The 16784-nt window shown below is 38.8% G+C and overlaps 2 protein-coding genes across 2 annotated transcripts in view; one reads left to right on the forward strand and one right to left on the reverse strand.

Annotated features, from left to right (window-relative positions):
• The window catches only part of LOC125871851 (uncharacterized), a 553480-nt gene that overhangs the window by 50308 nt on the left and 486388 nt on the right, over positions 1-16784 (forward strand). The window lies entirely within an intron of this gene.
• On the reverse strand, positions 11617-12354 carry LOC125869787 (uncharacterized). Its single transcript, XM_049550223.1, has one exon. It carries the CDS (start codon positions 12352-12354, stop codon positions 11617-11619), a length of 738 nt encoding a protein of 245 aa, XP_049406180.1.

Consider the following 16784-nt stretch of genomic DNA (forward strand, 5'->3'; position numbering starts at 1 on the left):
GTCACCGTCGTTTGTACATCCACAACTGCTGAAAAGTTCTATAAAACTCGGCGAAGTAAAAATTTGTTTGGCGAAGTGCCGAATCACTCAGAAACCAAAGTGTTGCAACCGAATGGGAACGAACTGGATAAGCAGCAGGCCAACGCACAAAAAGGTAGTTGTTTAATCACTCGAGAGCGTGGGTTGAAGATAGGCGAATTGGAATGCTAAGAAAAGTTGTACAGAGCTTGATGAATCACTCGGCAATGCACCAAACATCCCCAACATACCTTCTGCTCTACACGACATCTGTTGAACGAATCCAAATCGAAACAGCTACCTAACCAGGATAATTCTCTAGCCCTATCTCTGTCTTTCTTTAAATTTGACCTCTGGATTATTGTTATATATTTGAGAACAAATATTTTTTAATTGTGGTGGGGTGAGGCTCACCTTTATTTGCTTGCTATGGATGTTTGTGTTTTTGTATATATTTGGGTTGTCTGTTTAAAGTGGCGCTTTATATTGTTTTCGCGATTGTTGAAGCTTATGGCTTCTTCCTGGTTTTAATTGATTGCAAATTTTTACCCTTCCGAAAAATTATTATTATTTTTTAAAAATTTTCGCCACAACTTGTGTTGAATGTGCCTGTTCTTTTGCAAAAAATTGAGTCTCAGTTTCGATAAATATCGATGATTTCAATAGTGGTTACAATTGAACGAACATGAATGTACGACTACGATGAGGCCAAATAAAGGTGCATAGACAATATGTGAGCTCTTTGCATCTCGTTGTGATTAGCCATTTATTGTAATGACCGTTGCACACTAGCGAAAGTGTGTGGTCTTGTTTGACTTAAGTGTCGATGTCTTATGTGATTAGCTTGCCTCGAACCTTGCATGAATAAACCTAGAATTTTCCCTATTAGTCTGATTGATTTTGAAAGGTGTGTTCTTGAAATGATCTTAGGGAACTTTAAAGAGTGTGAGCCAAATTTGACATATACCTCTTTTGTGGCCTACCTATGAGCGTGTGAAACTCTTTTGAACACCCTTTGAGCCTTACCTTTCTTTGAAAGAACCTTCATGAACCCTAGAACTTACTTGACTGACTACCTATAATCCTCTTGATTTGTGGTTTAGCAAATAGTCAACCTAGGCCAAAGGCCTAAGTTGGGGGTGTGGTAAAAAGGAAAAGGAGAAGTCAAGAAATGCAAGAAAAGTCCCCCTTAACCCCTGGTGTTGTAGAACAATGGAAGCCCTTCGGAAAAAAAAAACATATTTGTGGAATAAAAGTACCAAGGAAATCGGGTTTCCAAGAAATCCATGGAGTAGAATAAAATGATGACTTAAAAGCACTAGAAAAAAAATTGATAAAAGGGAAAGAAGGGAATGCCTTGAGGATACCACATCTCACGAGGAAAAAGTCACTAAGCCTAAATGACCATACCTTTGCACTCATCCCCATTACAAGCCTTAGAAAGACCTTTTTGATCTTGAGTAAGCCGAATCGAAAGTCGATTGGAAAATAAGGGCAAACCTGTGGGTAAAAACATGCATTGTGTTCCTCTTTTTGAGTGTTAGCATTGCATCTAATTCCTGATCTAGAATTGATTAACCTCTGTGTGTGATTATGGAACCATTCTTTATGTGAGGGCATTCAGATACTTTTTGTTGAGCTTGATTGCACAAGTAGAAAGTATTGCGAGCATGAGAATCTTTGGTAATGGTGTGTCACAACTTGAATCTTTGAGTACACAATTGATCTTTGCATGAGTAATTTGAGTCTTGTTGTGTGCATTCATGAGTTAGTCTTGTGTAGCACTGTTTGAGACACATTGTTGAACAACTGAACTTGAGTTTTCTTGAGGACAAGCAAAAGTTTAAGTTGGGGGTGTTGATGAGTCCATAAATTGGACTCATTTATGGCTTTATTTTGATAGCAATAGTGTCCTCAAATGCTTATTTTGTCTTAATATCTGATGAAAACTCTTAAGTTTTAGGTATTTGAAGTTTCAGTGGAAGCATGGACACTTAGGCCCAAAAAGGAACAAAAAGTCTGAAACGAATGGAGAGGTTGAAACCTGTGCATCGCCAAACATGCTTGGCGATTCACCGAAGGGACGCACTCCGCCCTTTGATCCAGTACGCGAAGCCTTGAAGGAGCAGGATCAAAAAGGCGATGAAAGGAGCAATCAACGTTTCGCCGAATAATTCCACGAAGTAGTACTAGGTCGCCCAATGACATAGAGCACGATGATGCTGAAGGCAAGTGCAAGATGGCGACGAACTACACCAAATGGGGAATCACCGAGTTAATCGGCGGTTCCGACTAACCTCGCCGAAAGATCCGCCAGCACAATTTTCTGAAGTCTATAAATACTAAACTTGTTATTAATTTTTAAAAGTGGAACATTTATTTTAATTTCCAGAATAGAATAGTACTTTTTGGGATATTTTCTCTCAAGTTTGGAGAGGGTTTTTGGGAGACTTGAAGAAAGAAGAATTTCATCTTCCCCAAGTTGGAAGTGGGTCTTCTCCATTCTTCTTCCTTTGCTTAAATCAATTTTTAATTCCTTATACCCATTTGATTTTAGTATCATTTTAGGTGTATTTTGTTATTTCTTTATGTGTGGCTAAAAACCCCCATTCTTGGGGTGTGATTTAGCAAATATGTGTTGATATTGTTGTTGGGTCTTGCTTGCTGATAGGATAAATGTATTTTAATGGTGATTTCACCTAGTGGTTGTGGTTTAATTTAATGGGTTTGTAGTTGCAAATACAAAACCACCCATGTGTTTTCGGCTTGCCCGAGAGGGAGGTCGCGAAACCAAGACCGCTAGACTGATGGCCTGTGGAGTGGGTCGTCATGAGGTTCAGCCTGAGAGGGTGATCCCTAGTCTCATATCCTAACATTCAGCTCAAGAGAGTGAGTGGGGTAAGACGTAGGCTGGCCTTTATGCGGCAAATGGGTGTCCGAGAGGAACGCATTTGAAACGGGGTAAGTTGCCCGAGAGGGAACTTATTTCCATCTAAAGCTTAGCCTAGTCACTGTTATCTTGCAAATTTCCTATCGAATGTAGGTACCCAACGATTTATCTCAACTTGTATTGCGGTCACACCCTAAGAACTTGTCCCCATTCTTGATTTTCTTATTATTTTTATTATTATTTTACTACTTGTGACAAAACCCCCATTTGACATTTGACACCTTTCTATCACCCCTTTTAGTTTACAATATTTATAATCGTTAATGTCTTTAGCTACAACTAGTTTGAAGTTAATTTTATTTGTCTACTAATTCTCAAAACCACTCCCTTGGGACACGGCCCCAACCCTTGGTTGGGATACTATATTATCGACGATTGTAGACACTCGTACTGTAGGTTAGTGTCTTTGGTCACGATAAGCATCAAGTATCAGCAATGTTTTGACATTCAGTAAATTATTTTAAAACATTTCTTTTACTTTGATGATTATGTATGCTTAAGTTAGTCTTCCGCTTGTAGTCAACCATAATGAGGGTTTTCTTGGGGACCAACAATGGTTCTTGAGTGCCGGCCACGTCTAGGGTGTAAGTTCAGGTAATGAAATTAAACCCCTTAAAATCGCTTAGAGGCATCTTCTTCTTCATCACTTAGATAATTGACACATTGTCTACACCGCATTGATATTGGCTGGTTTTTCTCATTGATACACTAAAAATTCTTCCCAGATAAACACTTCACAATTTTCACTAGATTCTATTGATGTCTTCACAACTGTCACGACCCGAGCCTACATGCTGGACGTGGCCGACACTCCATAACCATTGTTGGTCCCGAAGCGAACCCTCATCTAGGTTGACTACAAGCTAAAGACTAACTAGAGCATACATAAGCATCAAATTGAAAGAAACGTTTAAACACATTTTACTAAATCTCAAAACTTTTTTGAATATACTGAGTATGAATCACAAGTTTAAATAAAACATCTAAAAACTAAAAGACTTTCCAAAACTATCTATATATGAAATATTTACTATACAAAGATGAGTATCAGGACAAGACTCATGACTCCTCAAAAGAACTACTACTAAGAACTCATAAAACTAGAGTACTCCGAAAGTAAGGAGGTCTTACTTAGAAGATGGCGAGCAGCCGAAGTGATCTCAATTGATACTTGTTGAGGATCATAATAACATGTAACTAATCATTAAAAGATGTAAGTTTAATGACATCAGTACGTTGATTGTACGAGTATGTAATATAGCTGAATAACAAATAATTGAATGAAAGGACTGGAATAGATAACAATGTACTATAGTTGAATGTAATGAAATATAATAGTTTAATCATTTAAAGCTTTACAAAATACTTTATCATCTCTAAACTCAGCATAATAAGTGATATATAAAAATACACTTTAACACTATTGGGAGATTCTCTAATAGACAACCATCACTATGAGTTACATGATGATAAAATGTATCGCCCACTCTGTCAGAACTGTCCTATACCTTGCCGGGGTAGTGAACATCTCAACTAAGTGGATGCACTAAGCTCTGCTCGAAGGCACTTAGGGTTCATCTAAAAAGTGTGATCATGTACCCATGTTGGCATACATGGTTTATGAGAAATGTAAGTTGTCTGAACTTATCCCCATATCGATGCTCAATACTAATCCAAATAATATATACCTCAGGCTCATATGTTTAAGAAAAAATTCTTCCTCTGGTTTTAGATAATTGCTCAAACTACCCTATTAAAAAAGGTAAATGTTGTTGAAATATCTTTTGAACTCATAACTAATTTAGAAATCAAAGTTTCTCTTTTATCAATGTAAAAACGGATACCTTCGAGAATACTTAGTCCCCTTATACTCTTACTCAACTCATACTTGAAAACTCTTTCTCAAAAACATATCAAAATCATATTGTAATATGATCATTGATGACACGGGAAGTCATACTGGATAAATATTAATGGTATATCTAGATTCCATACTTCTTAAACATTGATGGCACACTCTATTGCCATACTAATCATATTTTAAAACTCTTTCTCAAACTTTTCTTTACTTTCTCAAAAACTTAGTTTAAAACTAAAATATTTTCTTTAAAAGATTCTCAAAATTTATAACTCAAAATAGGGTTCTTGCTTAAATATAGACATGAACAAGTTAACTCAAGAATCTCAAACTCAAGAATGGGTTCACTTGGGAATTGGAACTTGACCCTACGGGTTCTACAATCAATGGAAGCATAGTATGCATGCAATCAAACCATCCCAAGAACAACATCAAAATCGACCATGTTCAACTCAACAAGATCAAAAGGCAATATTTTATGCAAGATGCAAATAGGAAAATTTCTATAGACCTTCCTAGCAACAATATATGCACCAATAGGAGTGGACACCTTATATGACTCACGCAACAAGTCGGGCTCAACATGAAACTTGTTGGCAACAGAGGGGGTGACAAAAGAAAGAGAGGCACCCGGATCAATTAATGCATATACATCAAAGTCAAAGATTTTCAACATACCGGTAACAACGTCGGGGACTTCATCGACCCCTTGCCTCTCATGCAAAGCATAAAATCGATTATGCCTTGGGGCACCATCTTTCCGGCCCCCTTTCCCCAAAGGAACCGCATTGGTACCTTGTGGACGGACCTCCTTACCCTTGTTGCGATTTCGAGGACAATCCATTGCCTTGTGCCCCATTTCCCCACAACTGTAGCAAGCACCGATATTTCTCAAGCACGGGCCACCATGGCCCTTACCACACTTCGGACATACATCAATAGGACCCATACCACCAACACCTTGGGCCCTTGGAACATCATTGGCAAACCCCTTATGGAGCGCATAAGAAGAACCTTGGCCTTGATGAAACCGGCCTCCCCTTCGACTTTGGAACTTGCCCTCAAAACGGGCCCTCTTGGCCTCATGACCCCTCCTCTTCCTCAACTTCTCCTCCTCCATTTGTTCGGCATAGACCATCAAGCGGGACAAGTCCATGTCACTAATCAACATTGCGGACCGGCATTCTTCATTCACTAGGTCGGACACACCCATCACGAATTTGTTCATTCTAGATCTTAAGTCGGCAACCAAGTGTGGAGCATATCTTGAAAGTTGGTTAAACTTGAGGGCATACTCCCTCACACTCATAGACCCTTGTTTTAAATTCATGAACTCCACCAATCTGGCTTCCCTAAGTTCAAGAGGAAAGAATCGATTAAGGAAAGCCGTTTTGAACTCTTCCCAAGGCACCTTATAGTTTGCCCCCTTCTCTTCCTTCCATTGGTTGTACCATATTTGGGCCACCCCTTTTAGTTGGTAGGCCGCCAAATCCGCCTTATCTTCTGACCTCATGCCCATGTTAGCTAATATCTTGTGGACTTCATCAATGAACTCTTGAGGGTCTTCATCTAACTTAGACCCATAGAATTCCGGGGGATTCATCCGCACGAAGTCTCTCACCCGAGATGCCGGGGTAGGAGCCTGAGGGGCTTGGGACCCGTGGTTGGCTTGATTAGCCATAGCTTATGCAAATAAAGTAAGGGCATCCCGAAGATCCCCATTGGTCGGTTGCTCCTCGGGTGCGCGAGCTCGTCTTCCTCTTGTATTAGGCATGATCTAGCATAGCAAAGAACAACCGTTAGGGAAGAACTTAATTCAACTCTACAGCACGACTTAGAACATGGAGAAGGGAAACATTTCCTAAAACGTCTCATAGCCTCCTACTCATAGTTGTGGTGCACAACACAACCATGAATCAGACTCTAATCAACGCGGTGTGTTGGACTCCGAGAATCTATCAACCTAGTGCTCTGATACCAAGTTTGTCACGACCCAAGCCTAGGGCCTAGACGTGACCGGCGAATAAGGAACCCGAAGGAACCCCAAACAAGCCTCATAGCGTATCATTACACATCCTTGGTCACGAAAGCAATTAAAATGACCATAAGCGATAAGCATAATCAAGGGGGAAATCGGGACTAAGGGAGCAAGAAAAAAAAAGAAATGATACATAAATACCATAGATGAGTCAAGCTCAAGCATAATACACAACTTGTCCAACAACACCTCTAAACATGGGTACTTAGCGGAGGCCAAGACAAACTACCGGTCTCACCCTCATAGTCAAAACATAACTAAAAAGAAAAGTCTTATACATAGCAAAAGATCATAAGCAACGTCCCCGAAATGGAGGACTCACCAATAACCTCGATAGAAAATCGTATAAGCCACGCGGAGGAGGATGGTCAAGCGGTGCTCCGGTCCATACATGGTGACATCATGTAGGCATAGAGTATGCATTAGTACGTTTTAATGTACTAAGTATATGGGATGCAATGCAATGCTACAATAGATGGACATCATAGGAAAAATGCATCATCATACCCGATAGATAGCATATTAATGAAATGATATGTATAATGATGCTTACATAAAAATCATATTTAGTGGGACGTAGTACGTGTGTGGCAAGTGACTATCAATATAGTATTTCCAAGGCCTACCACCCCCTTGGAGAGGCGAAAGAGGTACAAACCCCTCATTGTGGTTACCCAGGCCTACCACCCCCCGAGCTAGGAACCAAGGTACAAACCCCTCGATGTGGTTATACGGGCCTACTACCCCTCGTACTAGGCAACCAAGGTACCAACCCCTCGATACGGTTACCCGGGCCTACAACCCCCCGAGCTAGGCTTGGTCGACTCACAACACTTATATAGAGAAAATGATATACATGTATCCATTTCATCATCATTTCAATGATTATATGACCATCCGACTCATAGGACGTACATTGGACCTTCCATTTCCTAAGAATTCTATAAATGGACATTTTATCAAACACATGGTGGGCTATTGTTCAAGTAAATAAAATCATGTATTTCAAGAGTACTAAGTTCAACCAATTTCAAAATCCATATAAATCAGCCCAACAACAACATACATATATATAAATCAACCTTCATAATTTGATCATGGAAGCATGAAAACCATAAACATCACATAATAATTCCATTTCATGATAATATGCAAAATAGACCATAATAGGGTGTGTAGTAGTAATTCAATGCTGCAAGAGTTCATAAATAACCATAAGGATCCATAAACTTGAAGTAAAAATAGAGGATAAATGGTTGGACTTATGGAAAGGAAGGTTTCCACAATCAAACCCACACACCTCAACTTTGGAGAATCCTTGATGAAGATTGGAATGGAGAATTGAAACTTGAGATTGAGTCTTGAATCTGGAATTAGAGCTTGAGATGTTTGAATTTGGTTGAAGATCTTGGTGGAATTTTGGAGAAGGCTTAGAGATTGTTTTTGAGTGTTTTGAAGTTAGAAAAAAATTATGACTAAGTATGGGACATATCCCCTTTTTATATAAAAAAAAAAAGCCCAACACTTAGCCTAAAAAATGAGGCTTTAAAAAAAAAACAGCTTACTGGAAATTGCAAATCTGCACAGACAGGTTTTACGAAAATGGTCATAACTCCCTTATCCTAACTCGGAATGAGGTGAAACCAAGTGCGTTGGAAAGCTAACTCAAAGGGATTTAATTTAATAGGTAGTGGCCCTTCCAGTTCCTTGTGTGCTAAGAGATATGCCTTTTTAAAGTTGACCCTCCAAATCACATTTTTTGCGATTTTTGAATTTTGATACGGTTGCTCTAAAATTCGGGTTAGACACATCTCCCACTCAATTTGACCCCCTGAATAAGAATATGAAGTCGAATTTCCGAAATAATTCACGAATTTTGAGATATATGGAAATTACAATTATAGGTGTTTCTGAAGCACATTTTCGGGCATTTTTTGGGTCGTTTCAGATGTACACCCTATTGATTAACGTTTCAAAGAAACATCATCCAATTCTAAGTGTCAACGATCGCTAGTTAGTATAATAACCCAACTAAATGAGTTGGGGTTGATCCCACAGTGAGTAGCTTTCCTTTCTAACTCAATTATGGAAATATGACAACAATCTCTTCAACTAAACACTTCATGCACCTTTTTGGTTTAAGTTTAAAATTTCAGGTTGTGCTTATCAATACAATTCAACACTTAACACGAAACGATCAAATAGTGAGGTGACACTTGGGGAATTGACCAACCAATTATTGAATTTAACTTAGTGGATGAACATTGATGCTCACAATGGGATAAATCGTCGTGGGTTGGTCGGACTATATGTAAAGTAATTTTCTCTTGAACAATTAAATTATCTTTGTTGAATTCCCTCGAACTTCAACACTAGTCAGAAGATGCCCAGTTCTCGTCCTAATCAAATCCGCTCTCTCGAGCTAGATACAAAAGATAGATCCCATGTTTCACTTTCTCAAGCTGAAATCATAGTGATCCTCTACTAAGGATGCTAAACTTGCTACTTTGGCTCTACACTTCTCTCTCGAGCAAGAACAAAACACTAAACTTGTTACACTAATCATGCAAGACGACCTCAAAACGCAGCAACAATTCAAACTCACTTCAAATTAACACCATTATTCGCAAATCAATGAAACCCACTTAGTAAAACTCAATAATTGGTCACATAGTCAAAACCCCAGGGAGAGGGATTTAGCCAATCATAGGAAAAAGAGGAAAATCAACATCTACCATATTTTCCATAACTGGGTAAAAATAAAAATTGAAAGTTAAAATTTACTAAAAATCTCGTCTAGTACAAAACCTCCAAGAAAATCTTGCTAAAATCTCTAGGAAATCGTCTCTAGTAGAGTTCTTTTTCTCAATCTTTTGCTCCTCACGTTTCTGAATGAATTCTCTCTCTTCCAAAAATCAATTTATGCAAATCTGATGTGTGAATGTTTGGGACAAATCGGCGAGGTAAGTCGGCCTTCGCCGACCGTTTGGTGACTCGCCGATTTCCTTTCATCTCACCTTTATTTCTAACCTCTTCTTAATCCAGCCACTGTAATTTTAGGCGAGCAAGATCGGGATCGCCGAGTGATTCCGTGATGCACCCCTTTTCCTTTCCTCTCGCTCATCAGCACTTATCTAGATCTCCATCAGTACTTTTGGCAACTTGGTCATTCCTCGCCGAAGCGATCGGCGACATGCTGAGTGGAACTGTTGCTCGCGGAACCTACCCCCAATTCAGCCCTAGCATTCTGTAACTTTAGGCAGTAGAGTGGCAACTATTAGCGAATCGCTGAGTGACATTGGCGATCACCATGCCTTCATTTCTTCGTTCTTTTGTCTCGCTTCGTTCCTTTTTGCACATTAGTGTCCATGCGTTGTTCCTAAATCCAAATACCTGGAAATCAAGGATTTTATATCAGTTATTGACACAAAATAAGCATTTGAGGACATTAAATCTATCCAAATAAATCCTTAAATGAGTCCAAACCTAGGACTCATCAATACCCCCAACTTAAACTTTTGTTTGTCCTCAAGTAAAACTCAAGTTTAGCGTTCATAAAGGATGTCTAAAACAGTGTTACACAAGAATCAATTATGAATGCACACAACAAGACTTAACTTACGCATGCAAGGATCAATTGTGCACTCAAAGATTCAAGTTGTGACTTACCATTATCAAAGATTCTCAAGTTCACAGTACTTCCTTCAAATGACTGTTCAAGCTCAACAAAGGTACTCAAATGCCCTCACACAAAGAATGATTCCATGTTCACACACAATGGTTCAACAATTTATTGTTCTGGAATCAAAAATAACTCTCACGCTCAGAAAGATAAACTCATGCATGACTTCAGCCCTAGGGTTGCCCTTATTTTCCAATCAACACTTCTTTCAGCTCACTAAAGATCAAAAAGGTCATTTCAAGGCTTGTAACGGGGCTGAGTGTAAAGGTATAGTCATTTAGGCTCAGTGGATGCTGTCCTCATGAAATGTGGTTTGAACAACACTTTCTTTCCTTTTCTTCCATAACTCTCATTCATGATAAAAAATTCACCCCATTATTCACTTTCCATGAAACTTTGGGCACTCCATTTTCTTTTGCAACTTTTATTTCACCACTTTTTCATTCTTTTTCTTTTCTTTCTATTTTTTTGTATGGAGGAGTTCCACCTTTTTCAAAACCATGGGTCAAAGGGGATTTCTTTGCAATTCTTGATTTACCTTCTCTTTTCACCAAACCTCCAACTTAGGCTTTTGGCCTAAGTTGTCTATTCAAACAAACCACATTTCATGAGGATTAAGGGTGAAGGGATAAAGAAAGGTCACAATTTCATCCAGTTTCTTCCAGGGAAAGGCTAAGACTCAAAAGGGTGTTCAAGCAAAGTTCACATACTCACAAGGTTTGCCACAAAAGAGGTATAACGTCAAATTGTTTCACTCTTTAAAGTTGCCTAAGATCATTTCAAGAGATTGCATCACTTAGTCAACCGAACCAACGGGGCACATTCTAGGTGTCATCAAATATGGTTCACGGTAAGCTCATCACATAAGGCCAATATTGGCACATTTTATAGCTTTGATATGCATTCGCAACACCTCAAGGAGGATTTTTTCCTGCCATTATAGCAAGTCAACTGCAATGATCACCGGTAGAGTGTTATTTTCCCCCAAGAAAGCATATCGGAGATGGGGGGTGTACTTTCAACTCCATATTTGGTGGTTCCTCTGTTGATGGTTTTGCGGGAGGACTGTCTCAAGTTTTTGGATCAATGTCCAACTTCAATGGAGTCTTTGAATACCCTCCCAAGCATAAAAGAGCAGCTACTACCTCTTCTTTGCCATGAATTTCGAATTCATCATAATTAGCAAGCACAACTTCAAGTGGTTCACTCATACACATCAAATGGCTCACACTAGTCACCGCCTTATCAATAACATCAACAGTGGATACTACATGAATATCACTTGGGTGTTTCATTGAGTTACAAACATTAAAGGTTTCTTCATCTTCGTTCACCCAAAACTTCAATTCTCCGCTTTCAACATCCACCAATGCTCTCCCGGTTGCCAAGAATGGTCTTCCCAAAATGATGGGAATTTTAGCATCTATTTCACAATCGAGAATGACAAAATAAGCTGGAAAAATGAATCGTTCAACCTTTACCACGATGTCGTATAGTATCCCCAGATGTTTAATTGATCGGTCGGCCATCAAGAGTCTCATTGATGTGGCTTTCGTTTCCCTCAACCCAAGTTGTTTATAGATTGAATATGGCATTAGGTTGATGCTTTCTCCCAAATCGCATAGAGCTCTAGCAAATTGGAGCATACCGATGGTGCAAGGGATGGTTAACACTCTGGGATCTTCTCTCTTTTTAATTAGCTCCTTAGTCATAACTTCACTACAACTATGGGAAACTTCGATTGTGTCAAAATCCAAGCTCCTTTTCTTTGTGACTAACTCCTTCATAAACTTGGCATATCCCGGCATTTCCAATAGTGCTTCCACAAGAGGGAGATTAATTGATAATGTCTTGAACCCCGATAAAAACTTCTTGAACTTCTCATCATCATTCTTCTTCTTTAGAGATTGGGAAATGGGGGAGATATTTTGGGTAAAGGTTGCATAACTTTTGGGATTGTATTGTGTTTCTCCATTTTCTTTTGTGGTCTTGTGGCAATGCTTTGATGGATAGGTGTCTCTTCTTCCTCCATTCCTTTGTCTTCTTCAAGCGTCTGAGCTTCTTCATTACCCATCAAATGATCCATTGCTACCTTTCCACTATGAGTAACTACAACTAATGCTCTATCATCATCTTCCATTGTCATCTTTGGTTTCAATTGTGCTGAAAGTAAACTCAATTGACCTTCAAGTATCTTGATTGCATCTACATGAGAGTTCACTTTACTGTTCAATGATAAGAATTTGACTTTCGTCCCCTTTAACAAATCATTTGAACCTTCAACTTTATCAAGTATGTGTGATAGCAAATCATTCACTCGGGGACTATTTGCACTCCATTTTGATTTTGGGCTCTCAATCAATTGAGTGTGATCCTCATCATGGTCATTGATGAGTCCATAAATTGGACACATTTAGGGATATATTTTGATAGAATTAGTGTCCTCAAATGCTTGTTTTGTCTCAATAACGGATGAATAACCTGAGTTTCAGGTATTTTAAGTTTGAAGAAAAGCATGGACACTACGTGGCAATAAGGAACAAAAAGGCTGAAAAAGAACGAAGAAATGAAGACCTGAGGATCGCCGAATCCATTCGGCGAGTCACCGACAGGCCTGAAGATCGCCTTTTGTTCTAGTGTGTTCAGACCTGAAAGAAAGGATCAAATCGGCATTGAAAAGAAACAGTCGGTGTGTCGTCGAACAGATTCGCGAAGCAATACTATACCGCCCAATGATCTAGGACGCGAAGACACTGAAGGCATGAGCTGAAAGGTGATGAAGCAGACCAAAGGGTGGATCACCGAGTGTATCGGCGATCCCGACTAACTGTGCCAAATGGATCCTTTGCATCACCGTTTTTGAAAACTATAAATACTCATTATGAGTTGTAGCTTAGAAGGATTTTTTTGTGAAGGAGATTTTATCAGATTTTGAGTTTGAAACAATATTATAATTTTAGCATTGAATAGTAATTTTTCATATTTTTTTCTCTAAGTTTGAGAGGGTTTTGAAGACTTGAAGATCCAAAGGGTTTCATATTCAATATTTGGACTTGGGTCACTTGGATTTTCATTCTTAGCTTGTATTAAGTCTTAAATCTTCATACCCATTTGAATTAAAACTCATTTAGGTATAAATTTTTATCTCTTATACATGTGTGGCTAAAACCCCCAATTCTTGGGGTGTGATTTTGTGAATATGGGTTAGTCATAATTACTCAATTAGTTCTCTATGAAAAGCATTTACCCAATAATCTTATCTATCCCATATTCCTAATCACATCCCAAGAACCCCTTCTTATTGCTTAACATTCTTTGTTATTTTTGCTATTTTTACTTAATTACCTGTGACAAACAACAATTTGTTAATTGACGCTTGCGTCACCCTTTTGATTTACAATGTTTTTAATCAAAAATGTAACTTGATTCTAATTTTCTACTAATTCTCAAAACCACTCCCTTGGGACACGACCCCAACACTTGGTTGGGTTACTATACTATTGTACGATTGTAGACACTTGCATCAGAAGAGTTTCTTGATTACGCACACATCAATCATCCTCTCTTCTACAATAATCACTTTATTCAGCCCAATCTTGATAGTATCTCCTTTGCTCTTCCCCCTTATGATAGTTCCAACCTTGATTCCCACTTTGCTGTAGATAGCGTGGGTGGAAATCCTACTCGTATCTGTTAGAGTTCCACCCTTGATTCTCCCCTGGCTTTGAATAATATGAGGAAGAACCCTTCTTAACTCTAAACACTCTACTTATCGCCTTTGGTTTTCCCAAATTCTCCATCATATACTCTTGTAAAAGCTCCATTTGGGTCAACATTTTCTTGATGTTTGCATCCCTTTCTCTTTCCTTATCAAGTTGTTCTTGCATCATTCTAAAACAAAAAGGAGAGACTTGATCAACCACTCCTTTATTAACCAAATCAAGACTCCGGTAAAAATATTGGAGTAGCAAATCGTTTGGTAGCCCATGAGTTGGGTATATAAGTAAGAGTTTCTTAAACCTCACCCATATTTCATGGATGGGTTCACCCTCCCATCGCTTGAAACCTTGAATGTCGTCTCTAAGTTTCATCATCCTTGATGGAGGAAAATATCATGTATTGAATGCTATAATCAGCTCCTCCCATGATGTGATGGAATTGTTCGGTAACTCGGATAACCAGTTGCTAGCCTCCCCTGTTAAGGATAGCGGAAATAACCGATGCCAGATTGACTCTTGTGACACATTCTTGAATGAAAATGGGCTCCACACCTCTGTAAAATTTCTTATATGCTCATGCGGGTATTCGTGCTCTAGCCCTCCATATAGTCCCCTTAATTGGAGGAGGTGAAGAGTTGTGCTAGTGACTTCAAATATTGCATTCCCATCAACTTGTGGTATGCAAATTGTACCCATTTCACCTTATTGAGCTGGGTTGTAAACACTATTGATATCATCGATCCCATTCTGATGACCTACTTGACTATCATTCATCTCTTCGTCACTCATTCATACTTCTATTTCGTTCAGCCAACACTTACACAAAGCAGCCCAAGCCAATTCAAAAGTGTCAAAGTTTCAATCAAAGAACTATAAGTGATGCAATTCCCCGGCAGTAGCGCCATTTTAATTAACATTTCAAAGACACTTCATCCAATTCAAAGTGTCAACGATTGCTAGTCAGTATAATAACCCAACTAAATGAATTGGGGTCGATCCCACAGAGAATAGTTTTTCTTTCGAACTCAATTATGAAAATATGACAACAATCTCTTCAACTGAACACTTAATGCACCTTTTTGGTTTAAGTTTAAAATTTCAGGTTGTGCTTATCAATCCAATTCAACACTTAACACGAAACGATCAAATAGTGAGGTGATAGTTGGGGAATTGACCAACCAATTATTGAATTTAACTTAGTGAATGAACATCTATGCTCACAATGCGATAAATTGTCGTGGGTAGGTCGGACTATATGTAAAATACTTTTCTCTCGAACAATTACCTTATCTTTGTCAAATTCTCTCAAACTTCAACACTACTCAGAAGATGCCTAGTCCTCGTCCTCATCAAATCCACTCTCTCGAGCAAAATACAAAGGATAGATACCTTGTTTCACTTTCTCAAGTTGAAATCATAGTGATCCACTACTAAGGATGCTAATTTTCTACTTTGGCACAACACTTCTCTCTCGAGCAAGCACAAAACACTAAACTTGTTACAATAATCATGCAAGACGACCTCAAAACGCAGTAGCAATTCAGACCCACTTCAAATTAACACCATTATTCACAAATCAATGACACCCACTTAGTAAAACTCAATAATTGGTCACATAGTCAAAACCCCAAGGAGAGGGTTTGAGCCAAACATAATAGAGAGAGGGGAAAATCAACATCTACCATGTTTTCCTTAACTAGGAAAAATGAAAATGGAAAGTTAAATTTTTTTAAAAATCTCTTCTATTAGAACACCTCCAAGAAAATATCGCTAAAATCACTAGGAAATCGCCTCTAGTAGAGTTATTTTTCTCAATCTTTTGCTCCTCACAATTCTGAATGAATTCTCTCTCTTCCAGAAATCAATTTATGCAAGTCTAATGTATCGTTGTTTGGGACCAATCGTCAAGGTAAGTCCTCATTCGCCCACCGTTCGGCGACTCGCTGATTTCCCTTCATCTCGCCTTCATTTCTAACGTCTTCTTAATCCAGTCACTGTAATTTTAGGCTAGTAAGAGCGGGATCATTGAGTGATTTCGCAATGCACCCCTTTTCCTTTCCTCTCACTCATCAACACTTATCTAGATCTCCATCAGTACTTTTGTCAACTTGGTCATTCCTCACCGAAGCTATTGGTGACACGCCGAGTGGAACTGCTGCTTGCCGAAGCTACCCCCAATTGAGCCCCAGCATTCTGTAACTTTAGGTGGTAGAGTGGCAACTTGGCGAATCGCCGAGTTACATTGGTGATCACTAGGCCTTCATTTATTCATTTTTTGTCTCGCTTTGTTCCTTTTTGCACATTAGTGTCCATGCTTTGTTCCTAAATCCAAATACCTAGAAATCAAGGATTTTACATCACTTATTGGCACAATATAAGCATTTGAGAACACTAAATCTATCAAAATAAATCCCTATCTATTCCATTTTAAAGTCAGAGGTGGCTGACGTAGAAAGATATTTTTAATTTGCATTTATTTGGAGGTGAAAGATGTGCACCTTATCAAATCTACATTGAAA

The sequence above is a fragment of the Solanum stenotomum genome, chromosome 7, assembly GCF_019186545.1.
Source record: "Solanum stenotomum isolate F172 chromosome 7, ASM1918654v1, whole genome shotgun sequence".
Taxonomy (NCBI): domain Eukaryota; kingdom Viridiplantae; phylum Streptophyta; class Magnoliopsida; order Solanales; family Solanaceae; genus Solanum; species Solanum stenotomum.

Coding starts and splice junctions, on each gene's coding strand:
- LOC125869787 (XM_049550223.1), bottom strand. CDS start 12,354: ATGCCGGGATATGCCAAGTTTATGAAGGAGTTAGTCACAAAGAAAAGG.